At 37.9% G+C, this 14,079-nt stretch overlaps 2 protein-coding genes across 2 annotated transcripts in view; one reads left to right on the plus strand and one right to left on the minus strand.

Annotated features, from left to right (window-relative positions):
* gdap2 (ganglioside induced differentiation associated protein 2) overlaps positions 1 to 14,079 on the minus strand; it is a 358,630-nt gene that overhangs the window by 156,107 nt on the left and 188,444 nt on the right. The window lies entirely within an intron of this gene.
* Positions 9,494 to 13,760, plus strand: vtcn1 (V-set domain containing T cell activation inhibitor 1). Its single transcript, XM_072397747.1, has 4 exons — positions 9,494 to 9,553; positions 11,228 to 11,581; positions 11,778 to 12,029; positions 13,642 to 13,760. The coding sequence occupies exons 2-4, from the start codon at positions 11,245 to 11,247 to the stop codon at positions 13,752 to 13,754; spliced, it is 702 nt and encodes a 233-aa protein (XP_072253848.1). The 5' UTR covers positions 9,494 to 9,553; positions 11,228 to 11,244; the 3' UTR covers positions 13,755 to 13,760.

A 14,079-nucleotide genomic window follows, 5' to 3' on the forward strand; every position in this document is an offset into this window, starting at 1 on the left:
CCTGCCTCTCGCCTGATGGCAGCTGGGTTAGGCCCCAGCCCCCCCCTCAGTTCAGAAGGAAGTCTAATTTAGCAGCATATTTTCTAAATGAACAGACAAGTTCAACATTGTTTTCCAGGTAACTTAGAATTAAAGAGTTTTACTTCTTCCTGCTGTGTTATTTGTATATCTTCAAAGCTGAGTTAAGTGGTTGCAGTTTAAGAAGTTTGATTATTTTCTAACAGATGTTTCACCGCTTCAATTATAACTAAACTATCTGGAAGTCAATGTGTACTGTGTGTGAGAGACAATAAAATGAGTAATAATGACGGTGGTGATTTTCTGAGTTTGCTGCACTTATAAAATAGACAATGCCGCTTTCCCTGCCAGCCTTTCAATCAGCAAACATAAATGTCATTATTTTTGTTTTAACATTTTCAAAGTACCCTTTAAGAAGGAGCTTTCCTGGGCTGAATCCTGGACGACAAAGCCCTCTTACTAAGAATACAGCTGCTGCTAACACTGGTAATCGTTGTTGATTTAATGTAGCTTTACGGTTAACTGTTGATTGCGGAGTCAAACAGTTACACAATACTGTAGCCTCTAGATCTGAGGATACTTTCAGAAATGATGCTTTTCATACAAAGTGTGACAGAAATCTTGTGAGATCAAGTGTAGATAACATGTTTTACGGAATCCACCCCACACGGGGTGAACTACTGGGCAGATATGACTTTTATAATCCTCATTTTAAGCCTCAGTTAAGTGTTACTTCTGTTGTGGCCCCACTGGAAGCTATAAAAATGTCATGCAGCTGTATGCAGAAGACACAGAATGTATGATGGCTTGTGACATCTCATGTGAATGAGACTGTATTCATTCATTTAGCTGCACAAATAAGGCCTCTGTTGCTAAGTGTTGAGACTGTTTGATAATTTTTTATTTCCATTGAACGGTTTATGTAATGGAAAATGTTCAACTGCTCCCAAGTTTTAATGAAATAGAGGGATTTTTTTGAAGGCTTTTATTCATTGTAATCACTCCCAGATAGCTTATTTTTCTCAAGCATGAAGGTATAAATGCAGTTAGAAATAAACTGGACACACTTTCAGCGTTCACAGTGATCAGCTGTGGCACAACCAATGTGCATGAAATCACTTTTGTCTTCATTCGAATCTCACAGTGGTAACCGCTTTTTAAATAATCCCAGATTCATGACGCTTCACTGGAGTCAGACATTAATTGAGTGATATTCCAAGGCAAGTTGCTGGTAAAAAAAAAAACTTTTTCGTCATTTCTGTGTGATGGAATAGTCGACAGTAACTTGTTTTCTTGCAGAAATGCTTATACTTGAAAAATCATAATTTTAGAATAGAGTATAACAGTATTATAGTCAAAAGCCACAAAACAATCAACACAATATTTTTTTTTTATTTAGTTTGCCCAAAGTTGCCCATGTTTGATATATCGAAGTCTTTAAATACAATCAGCATTCATCTAGAATAAAGATTTCACTCTTTGAAAAGGCAGAAAATCTGAAAATCCAATGAAATGACCCCCTGCAAGTTTGGTTGACCTACCACAGTCTGAAGAGAAAGCACACCCTTTGTTTTAATTCTACAGTACAATTCTTAAATATTCCATCCCTATTAAGACTTTACTAGATCTTGAAATATCTTTGATATGACCGTAAATTAACAACAAGACATGATGTATCACACTTTGTCTGTTCTGGGTTAGGGTTAGGGGTTACCCTGGCTCATCAACAGGACAATGATCCCAAACACAGCAGCAGATCTACAACAGAATGTGTGAAAAAGAAAAGAATCAAGGTGTTGCAATGGTCCAGTCAGAGTCCAGACCTCAGCCTGACTGAAATGCTGTGGTGGGACCTTAAGAGAGCTGTGCAGAAACCAATGCTGCAAACCTCAATGAGCTGAAGCAATGTTGTAAAGAAAAGTGAACCAAAATGATGTGAGATTAATACCATTTTACAGAAAAACCTTACTTCAAGTTGTTGCTACTGAAGCTGGTTCTATAAGCTTTTTTGCTCACTGTTTCTGCATTCTGGGTTAGTTCTTATAATATGAAAAATGTTGCACTATAATAAGTCATGTGTTGTTTATCTGAAGCTGTATTTACCCCTTTTTATTATCTAGTTAGGAGCAGATTATTCTATTTGTCATGTCCTGATGCATAAAATCTTACAACGGGAAGAGGGTGTGATTTCTTTTTCACATGTGTCGCCGTTTTACACGGCATATAAATATAAAGAGTATTTTGATGTGTAAAGGCATACCACACGACTAAGAGACAATCTGTACTTAACTGAGAAGTCACATCTGTGACCAAATCAATTTCAAGCATCTTTGTTTTCCCTCATGACAAGCTGGTATAAAGCTCAACATCCAGTGAATGAGCAACCAGAAACCTGTCAGTCATCCCACAGCCCTACAGGAACCAGTAACCTGCTTCATTACGACCATGAGAATTCTGCTGCTGGTTTCCGCCCTCCTTGCAGGACTGTTCGGCTCCTTGGCTGCCATCCCTTTCCCTTATCATGCTTTCTGCAACTCTCTCTGGTAAGTACTGCACATTGATCTGTGTCAGAGCCTGGATCTCATTGTCAGGTACAGATCAAGATTTGTGATGCTCTTATTTTTTGATTTGTTAGTTTTGTCTATTCAGATGCCCAAACTGTGTTACACTTTCTTTTTCTAGGCTCTTTGATATGCCTTGTACCAAAATCAGTACCACACTAGTGAAACAGATTGAAGCCTTCAGCCCTCAGTATCAGGTAAGAGCAAAACAACTCTGTTCTGTTTGTGTTCTGGGCTGAATGCAAACTACTTATTAATTTCTCACTAATTGGACATATTTATATGTCTGCTCCAGCTTGTGTCGGCCACGCCTGTGATTATAAAAGCCAACCATACTTCGAATGATGGGCTACAGACTGAGAACATTACCTTCGCTTTAAGTTCCACCGTACTGACCAGCAGCTGCCATGTGTCTGTAAGTTTCTGTGTTGATTTCTGAACAAAAGTGGTTCTCTTTGACAGTGAAGAATGAACGATGTATACAACTCTAACAGAATATGATTCATTGTTGGTCCGGTGTTTTCTTTGAATTTATCGGCATGAAAATATAGAGCAAGTATTTCTACAGTGTTCTCTGGTGATATTCCAGGTATTTTCACGCTGGAGATCATATTAGTGCTTAAAAAACATGTGATACTCATTTATTGATGTGTTGTTTCACCAGGGTCAGTCTGTTTGTCTCAACTTCACCACCCTTCTCGATGACGGGCTCAACTACTGCAACCTTTACAACCTGCTGTCAGGTGAGCGCACAACCCAAACCACTTGACTTGTCTTATCGCACACGCTGCTTATACTAAGATGCAGACTCCCCCCAGCCTTTTCATGAAGAATGAGAGATGTACAGAAATAAGGTGGATCCATCTAATTTCAGTCATGTCTGTGCTTGTGAATGAACGTCTTGATTTTAGCAAGCGGTCTCACCTCAGCCCCAGGCTTCACAGAGATGACCAATGAATGGGCGTGTCCTGGTTATGGACTCTCCACCTGCAAGGTTTAACAAGGAGCCATCATCCATTTCTGCATTCTTTGTTGCTGTGTACAGTTATCCCTCAAACATCTCTTGATTGTCTCCAGTTTGATGCAGAATTTACTTTAAAATCTTAGAGGCTTCCAAATTAAGTAAGTATTAACTGATAAAACCTTCTAAACCTCTTGGAACCATCTTGGTATGTTCCTGTCTTTTGGCAAGATCTGTTTGAGTGCTTTTAAGTGAACTTAAATGAGTTTAATAAACATTACATGTGGAACGAGTCTAGATGTGATTCTTTTTACTGGAATTTTTCTGCTTTAGCGCCTCACGGAAGACAATCCAACATTACTGTTTCCACCCTGGTAATAAGTTATTTTATCCATCTTCATGAAAACACTGAGGTTTTTTTGTTGCTTCTCCACATTAAGGAGCCTGTTGAGGTAGTATGGTCATCTGGTCAGGACTCATCTCCCAGGTGAGATGTATTAGCCGGAAGGGAGCTTCAGGGCAGACCCAGGACTCTCTGGAGAGATCACATCTTTCAGTTGTCTGAGGACACCAACAAAAAAAGCTGGAGGAGGAGTGTGACATGCCTGTTTCAGCAACAATCTCATGACAAGTCATGTGTTTTTTTAAAACCTGGACTTTATTTCTGGCATAAAATACGTTCATCTACTCACCGATAACAGTTTGGTGAAAGTCGGCGTCCTTAGGAAGATATTTAGATAACTCGAGATTCGCGTATATCCATATAACGGGAGTGAACAGTAGGGCTGAGTGATTTTATCTATACCATGATCTATACCTAAAAAAAAAATCCGATAAAATATCGATTTTTGGCAGAGAATTTGGATTTGTGTATATGGTATTTAGCAAGTAAAGCTAGCAGGTTGATGATGTAATATTCACAACATAAACACGAGTCTGCGTACGCTGAAGAACGTTTGTTTGTTCCGTTTGTCTGGCGGTGTTGTCCTTCCTGTTCAAAGGACGGACCATCAGTTCAATCAGCAACGATTCATGTCAAACCACAATGTCCCTTTAAAATCTTTCAGAAAATGATGTAAGTGTATTAAATCGTATCGAATCGTATAAAATCGTATTGAATCGTTGGCTGAATGCCGTGTATCGTATGGTGTGTGTATCGCTACAGCCCTAGTGAACACGGCATTGACAAGACAGCCTCTAAATAAGGCATTATCTATCTTTATTTCACCAATACTTTGGATTAACTCTTTTTGTTCTGCTGCAAGCTCTGTTGTTGTTTATTGTTTAAATTGTGTTTTATATTTTGATTGTTGTACAGCTACCTTTAGTACCATGAAAGGCGCCTAACAAATAAATTGTATTAATATTATTATTATTATTACTAATAACGTATTTTATGTCAGAAATCAGGTGCAGGTTTAAAAAAAACTAACTTATTCTTTAAACTGGTCAATGTTGACAAAGTGTCAACTGTCGGTCACAAATGATGTTATTAACCTCTCACAAATCAAATGATAAAGCTTGGGTTTCACCGATGCTTAATTCATCTTAGTGGCTGACGTTAAGGTCATTTTTTAATGCAATTGTAGTCAGTGTTGAAAGAGAAGCAAAACCTGTGTCATGTGCTTTGGAAAACATAAAGAAGGAACGGGCACCTATAGATGACCACTGAAAAATTCTTAAGTTCTGCATGTAAGTGCTGACCATTGAAACCACATTATCTCACCATGTGATTCTGGAGATTGTTTTCATTTAATTTTGTTAAATGTTAGTTCTCACACTCAGATGCCTTGATTCTTGCTTTTTAAGAGGATTCTGTTTGTAGTCAAGAATACTTTTGAATTGTTTTCTTTTAACTCAGAAGCTCCAAACACGATCATTCAAACAATACAAAGGAGAAGAACTCTGACACAATGTATCTTTCTGCATAGTATTTTATATTTGAACCTGGATTAATGAAAATTTGTCTTAAACCAGACTCCACCAATATAGCACGTGTGTGTGTGTGTGCGCGTGTGTGTGTGGGGGGGGGGGCGTGTGTGTGTGTGGGGGGGGCAGTTTCAAACCAGGAACCTGGACAACGCTGATTATAGCTATAAAATATATATGTTTCTCAATTGTTCAAATTTTTCTTCATGTGGTACTTGGTGCTTTTATGTGCATTATTTCTACCATAAATACTATTGCTCGTGTTTCTCTTCTGACTTGATAAGTTTGCTCTGCATCATGGGAAACGGTTGTGAATACGATCAGGGGTCAGATTGAGGTTCTCATTCATTGCTCAACAGAGTGTGTTTGGAAAACCCTCCTCTTTTAATTTGAGAAGTGAAAGCAGGGGGCATTATCATTATGAAAGTCGGCTACGTAAAGACGACACATTGTGGTTTAACCACTGTCTCACGCTAGCAGCATGGCAGATGTATTAAATATTGAAGATATCTATAGCTGTAGAGACATTTTTACTTTTCACACAGTGGAGATAGCACCACTGAAGTCTTCTCAGAGCAGGAGGAGGAAACTTAACCCTTCAAGGTTTTCTGTTTGAGCTCTTCCACCAACATGCCTCCCAATCTTGATTTTCAGATATTTCAGATATTCAGAGTTTTTGAAATATTAAAACCTGTTATGAATATGTTCCTGCTCGTGGTCCTCTTGTCCATCCTGCAGTACATATTTGACATGCATTTTGTGTGCTCTTGCCAACCTGGGCTGCACCCAAATGGTGTAATGTACATGCTTCTGCCTTCTTTAATCCTCACTTTTGTTGTCAACATTGTTGAGCCTTTTTATCAAATGCAGACTTTTTCCAGCCGGCGCTTTTTCTGTTTTAATGGCTGCGGTAGCTGCGGTGGACGCTATCTTATAAAACTGATCTTCAGGTATGTCACCCTGACTTCTCTCTGGATTTCCCTGGTTCTGTTTGATGGAGACTGGTATTTTTGCCTGAGGACAAACTTCAACACAAATCAGACTGGAATTCCTTGCAGAATAAATCTGACTTACGAGGAGCAACGCATTAAAGACAGCTATAAGACTGAGTCACTTGTAAGTATCAATGCACATTGATAAAAAAAACTTTCATTTTTTACATTTTTAAAAATTTTTAAAACCAATGCAGAGCACACTGTAATGTGTTTGTATAAAAGCATTTATTCACAGTTTATAAATGATTTTCTAGGAGCACCTGTCAAACTCTTTGTGGTATCATAATTTAAAAAAAAAACAGACTTTAGCTGCCTGATGAAGATGAAATATCAGTTTTATTAAATTCAGTGAAAAATAAAGTTGTAATTTGAATTACATTTATAGTCTATAAAAGAAAGCAAATTAATGGCCAAATATAACTTAACCACTGCCATTTACAACTAAATTATCACAGGATTGTGGGATTTGCTGATTTGATCACACTCGTGTATTAGCTTTATAACACAAAATAAAAAGAAAGGAATTGAGGATGCTTGGATTTAGCTTTCTTAGGTGTCAGTAGAGTCAGTTAGCTGTGCTTAAACTGTCTAACTGAAGCAGCTAAACAGCACATGTGCAGCAGGTACCGAACCTTTAATGTTGATGTTGAATGCAACATTATGGACAAAAGACTGGAACCTTTTCTTTCTTTTCCAGTACTATGGCCTTTACGTGTGCCTGGGTTTCCTTTTTCTTTGGAGCATCGCTGAAATAACGAAGATTGATTGTACAGCAAGACCCTCTTCTCGTAGCTGCCCTCCGTACTACAGCGTGGTGTTTGAAAATCTGCTGGCGGAGGAGGTCAGCAGCCGTTTGAACGAAGAGCTAAAAGAAATAGCAACGAAAAGGGCAATGGCTGTTTGTAAGAACCACATTGAGGTTATTGACAAACACTATAATCTGCAACCTGAGAATGATCCTGGCAAGGTTTCCGACGTCTGGAAGACAATTTCTCACCCAGATTTCTTCAGGACAAATATCGAGAGAGAAGAAACTCCACAGGAAACACCTTAAAGAAGCTGGAAATCATTCATCAATAGTTGTCTAATTTAATATTATGTAATGTATTATTACTATTGATTAATCAATTACAATTTATCAATCTTATTTTTCTTCAAAATCCAGTTTATCCTCCTTTCTCTCAGTAAGAAATCTTTTTTCCTATTCTCTTTGTTCTACTTGTATGTTTCGTGTTTCCAGTTGCTGTCATTGATAATCTTTGTGAAATGTGCAATTTGTTTATATTTTCAGACATCAAAACCAGCTAAATCCATCGCTCTGACATGTTTAGTTTTAAGTATAATTTAACCTGCATCAATGAAAGCAAACAAAGAAAATTACACAAAAATAAATTGGAAAACAAGCACTTTTCTGTGGTATTTCAGTGTATTTAACGACATGAATAATGGCCCAATTTGATCAAAAGTGGTGCTGAAAACACAGAAAAACATTCTCAGCAGAGGGTGACATCTGATGAAACAGGAGTTCAAACAACAGCAGTAAAATAAACATTCCAAACAGAGGATGGAGATGGCAGACCACAGTTCAGGAGCTCTATGAGTGCAAAGGTGGAGCATAACGGTCATATTGGTCGATGGGAAAATTGGAAAAATGCATTTTTTCTCATTTTTGTATAAACAAGATGCAGGTTTGGCCCATTCAGACCTGAGGCTTTGTTCAGAAAAACCTCCTAAAACCAGAAAGTTTTCTGAAAAACACCAAACTTTCCTATAAAACATTTAAATCTCTCAGCTAATAACTAATCAAACCCTTCTGAGAAGTTAAACCTTCAGCTTTTATTGTGAATTACTGACATTTCCCTCAAGTTTATTAGATACTTTTCAAATAATTTTCAATGTGTCTTGAAATAATTAGGATTGCAAGATAAAAACACATGTTGCTCATTGGTTAAAACAGCTTTTGAAAGACTAAATAATGTCATATTAACTTTTATGAAATACATTATTACACATGTAGAACAGATGTAGATGTGGAGGGTGAGAAATACCGACCTGTTTGGGGTGTCCAACCTTTTGTCTTGTTTTTTAAGTCTTTTGTTGTCCTAAACACTTTGACATACACTGCTAGAAATATTTGACCACCAATAGGCTCTCAGTCCCTGCATTTACGAGTATCACACCTTTCTTTGGAGGTGGTTCCATTTTGTTTTACATCCTTTCATTTCACTGAATTTTTGCTGTCACCGAACAGATAAAAACTGACTTTTAGTGCATTTTCTGCCTTCCCACCTTGAGTAAAGTGCCAATCCCAGGATATCTGACATTCTTTAACCTGTATGTATAAGATATAGTTGTTACAGCTTCAACAAATACCACAGGTTAGTTACACAGTCAAAGCATACCATGTCATAATTAGTACAATTTCCCTTTATCAAATATCACAAGTTTTTAATGTCAGTTTGAAGTGTTTGCTTTACACAGGATGAATGAGCCTCTGTGACAACATAACATGGCACACACACCTTAAATGTAATATTTACTTATGGTGTTGAGTTTTAAGTGTGATGAGAGAGGCAGAAGACACCCACTCTGTACAGGTTGAGGACAGAAGGAACATGTGTGGGATTATCTTTAGAGAAAGGGTGGATATTCGACTGGAGCTCTGACTTAAGCTAACTGATCCGATTTAAAATTGTTTTTAGGAGCCATGGCTACGATCGGGCAGATCGTGCTGTACAGGTGAGCTCATGAGGTTTGGATTGGTCCTGTTGTAGTGGTGCTTACTGAATCTTTTGATCCAATTAATTCAGCAGCTGCTGTTGCAAGTTACGCTCAGATTTAGGAATATAAAATCTGCATTGCAAGTATGCTCTAAGAAAAAGATAATCAGTCTAATTCATACTTCTTGTCCTGTTGGGTGTCAGATTTCTATAACATGAGGAACTTCTAGTTTCAGTTGTTGTGACGTTTATCTATTTTTGTGCCCTGAAACACTCCCGTTCTCTTCATTCTTTCCACATGAAGCATGCTGACCCTCATCGTCGTCTTTGGGGCACTCATTATCCTCATTTTGGCTCTGGCCTTCTCGAGTAAGTTCCACACATCCATGGGGATTCTGTATCAACAATCATGTGCTCAGTCACACCTGAGGGGTACATGGGTGTATTTGTTCAATGTAAGCAGCCAATACTTGTGGTTAATGACATGCCACCGAGTATTTAGAAGCATGTTTGCATGTGTAGCTCAAATATAACTCTGTTAATTCAGACGTTAGTTGCACAAAACATTTTTTGGCTTAAGTTAGCTCAAAATGAAATTAGTTGCACAGAACATTATGTTTTCCTCAGAGTTGAGTGTTTCAGGGTTTATTTTTATCAAGTTTGTCTTTTATACAAGACAAAGATATCCAGTATTTTACATTACGTTGACAACCAGCCACAAACATTTCAAACTGCATCTGAATATCCCCCCAAAGTGACTTTCAACCTGGCTGCTAAGGTCTTTCCTGAAACAGTGAAATCATTTTTCATTAAAGCGATCATTTAGACGTAACTGTTCTTATTCGTGCTTCATGTGAAAGGATAAATGTCTGTATTTTTTGGTGCCTTAAAAGGAGATGTTTATATCTACAGTTGTTGTTCAGCGTTGGAGGGGCGGGGGTGAACCTGAGGGCATATTTGGTTGAAATAAACCTGTAACTTCTCACCTGAAATGTCACCAAATCTTAGAGGCTTCAACCTCATCGCCTTTAACATTGTTAGAGATCCATTTGTTGACAAGAACAAACAAAGGTCTTCATCACCAAACCTATTGAAGTAACGTTTATCACAAGCTATTCCTGAGCTAACTGTTTTTCACTTTTAAGCAGATCAGATACAGTTGTTGAAATCTCCTTTATTTTATTACATTCTTTCAGATGTAAAATCCTTTTGTTACTCTTCTAACTTTGTTCTTTTTTTCTCTCCTTTTGAAGACTTTTTGAACTCTGCTCATGTCAAGTCTTTTTAATTGCAGTTAATATATATTCTAAGTGATTCAGTACAACACTTTTAGGTAAGCTAAGACACGCGTTATAATTAAAGAGACGACTTCTGTGTTTTGTCCCTTTGGCTCTTTACAGGCATGTAAATAAGCTTGTTTCCATTTTCATACATGAAATTCTGTCCCCAACTTCCTGTTGCTATATCAGCGTTCAATCTCAGCATGTCTTTATTTCTAAAAAAATATTGACTGAATGTCTTTTGCTCTTTAACCAATGATGGGACCCTCCCAAATGTATTTAAACAGACAAAATCCACAGTTACTGTTGTTCAGATCATATGCTTGGCTTCCAGGGTTTTTTGCTTTAAATCATAATGCTTCCTTGTTGAGTCACTGAGGATCATCAGTAATAAAAACTGACTTTCTTTGGAAAATAAATCTGTAGAATAAACCCATTTGAGCTGGTAAGTGCATGCACATAAATCCTCCTGTTTTGCTTTGCCTGAAAACCATCTGCTTCATTTGCTTTTTGCTTTAGGTCTTTTCATGAAAATAGATATTTGCACCACTTTTCTTGTGATGACATCACTGTACTGAGATCTTTAAGGAACATTGTTTTGCAAATGCTAACCTGTACTTTAAAGCACCCTTTAGGAATATTTGGATTTGAACCAAAAGCTAAAGACTTTGGATATGTCATGAACGGAAAGTCTCAAATAGTGAAATTTCACAGAGAAACATATGCTGTGTTTTCCATTATGAGACTCTGCCCTCGTCCACAGAACAAACATCCGAGGCGATGAGCAGCAACACAAAACCAATCGCCAACCTCGGTGAAGACAAGCTCCTCAGCTGTTATCTTCCTACAGAAACTCAACAAGACCGACCCAGTGAAGTGTTAATCACCTGGGAGAAGAAGGCGCTGAATGTTTATAAGTATGAGAACGGAGCTCCAGCTCTCGAGAGTCAGGCCCCGCAGTTCAAAGGGAGAGTTCAGCTCTTCCCTGAAGCCGTGGCCACAGGAAATGCCTCCCTGCTTCTGCAGAGTGTGAGAAGTAGTGACGAAGGCGAGTACACCTGCAGTATCAGGTCCTCAGCAGGCCAAGGGAAGGTCAACATTCAGCTCAGGGCAGCAGGTAGGATGACTCGTCCTTCCAGTTTCTCTCTGTTTACTCTGAAATGTAAAATCTCTCCGAGACAATTTCTAATGCTAACATCATCTCCAGTCAGCATGTTTCAGCAGCAGCTTGAGTGTTAACTAACACAGATGCTTGTTGGAAACATTTTCTTTTCACCTGGCATGCGTCTTCCTTCCCACTTTCATTGCCTCAGCCTTCTCAGCCCCCACATTCAAGTTATCAAATGGCATCCTGACCGCTGAGGCGAGCAGATGGTTCCCTCAACCAACTGTTACGTGGATGAACCAAACCGGGAACGTCCTGAACGCAAACACGAGTTTCACAAAAACCTCAGCAGGAATATTCAGCATCATCAGCACACTGAAGCCGGTCCAGAGCAGCGGCGCCTACAGCTGCAGGATTGAAAATAATCTAGTGATCGCATTCTCTGACGCAGTAATAACAGGTATTCTGTTTTCATTTGTCCATCAGTGCAGAGTAAAATAACACCACAAACTCTTTTAATCCCATATTGTTACAACATGTTTGTCATTTTGATTATCATCATCTTGTTTTTGACGACACATTCTCATTGCCAACTTGTCACACACTGACGCTCGGTTAAGAGTCCTTCACATCTGTTTTTAAACCCATGGGGCACAGCTTTACAATCACTTTCTATTGTACAACAAACTGCTTCATGTCCACAAGATTCTACAAATCCAATTCCAAAAAAGGTAGCACATTGTGTAAAATGAAAAATAAGAATAAGTACCTATATACCATATCTATCTATCTATCTATCTATCTATCTATCTATCTATCTATCTATCTATCTATCTATCTATCTATCTATCTATCTATCTATCTATCTATCTATCTATCTATCTATCTATCTATCTATCCATCCATCCATCCATCCATCCAATAAATTTATAATTTATAATATTTTATTCATAATACAATATAGAAAGTGCTGAAGTGAGATATTTTACTGTTTAATGTTTTTAGCTGATGTTGAATTTGATGGCAGCAATAAATCTGAAAAAAAAAAAACAGGACAGGTCCATGTTTCCCACTGTGCAGCATCCCCTCTTCTTTTAACAACATCTGGAAACATCTGGAAACTGAGGAAACCAGCTGCTGCTCCTTTGGGAAAGGAATGTTGTCCCATTCTTGTCTAATAGATGATTCCAGCTGCTCAGCGGTCCTGGGTCTTCTTTGTCGTATTCAGTGCACCAAATGTTTCCAGTTGGTAAAAAGTCTGGACTACAGGCAGGTCAGTTCAGCACTCAGAGTCTTCTACTACGAAGCCATGCTGTTGGAACAGGTGCAGTATGTGATTTAACATTGTCCTCCTGAAATATGGAAAAAGATGGCAGCATATGTTGCTCTAAAACCTGTATATACCTTTTAGTATTGACGGTGCCTTTCCAGATACCAAGTTGCCAGTTCAGTTGGCAAGAATGCACCCCTCATATCATCAGAAAACAGAGAATCTAGCTTTTTTGTTTTTAGTGCGTCTTTTTGTTGCCCTGGCCCCAAATCTGAAACATGAGCAGATATAATTCACGAAAGTGAAAAAGGATTGACACCAAAATGTCTTATTTTCAACATTTTGTAGGTTTTCTATGTTGTATTGTGAACAAAATATTGGTTTATGAAATTTGCTAATTACCTTCTGACTAAATACATATTTTACACAGAGTCCAAAATATTTTGCAATTGTAAAAAGTGACAATCAGCACAATAGTTTCTTTTTCATTTTGTACATTTAAATAAGATGTTTAGAGTTGCAAATTACATGAGAAGTAAGGTAATTTTCTTAAAAACATGCCTACCGCTGGTTAATCGTAGGTTTTTACAGATACCGTGTTGTTTAAGAGGGTTTTAGAGGGAAAAATGTGGCATTTGTGTTTTTGAACTAAATTTTAAAAAATATACTTCATTAATTAATGATTATCCAACATTAAGTCAATGGAAAACTCCTTTAATTAAAAAGATTAAAAGAACTAAAGTTTAGATTTAAAATAAACAGATACCTTTGCATTTTAATATGTTGACATTTTGTTTTTCAGACACTACTGTTTCAGGGAGAACCTTCTTCACTTTCAATGTTGCTTCGTTCCTGCCTGCATCAGTTTACCTGAATGTCATGACCAGTCTCCTCTGCATACATTATGTGACCTAATTAAACCTATTATTAAACCTATGACAAACTAACCATTATACACTCACCGGCCACGTTATCTGGTACACCTGCTAGTAAAAGGTTGGACCCCCATTTGCCTTCAGAACTGCCTTAATTCTTCTTATTATTATATTATTACTAATTCTTCTTGGCATACTTTCAACAAGGTGTTGGAAACATTCCTCTGAGATTTGGTCCATATTGACATGACAGCATCACGCAGTTGCTGCAGATCTGTCAGCTGCACATCTATGATGCGAGTCTCCCGTTCCACCACATCCTAAAGGTGCTCTATTGGACTGAGATCTGGTGACTTTGGAGGACA

This window comes from Leuresthes tenuis, unplaced genomic scaffold (genome assembly GCF_036924035.1).
Source record: "Leuresthes tenuis unplaced genomic scaffold, fLeuTen1.0.hap1 SCAF_12, whole genome shotgun sequence".
Taxonomy (NCBI): domain Eukaryota; kingdom Metazoa; phylum Chordata; class Actinopteri; order Atheriniformes; family Atherinopsidae; genus Leuresthes; species Leuresthes tenuis.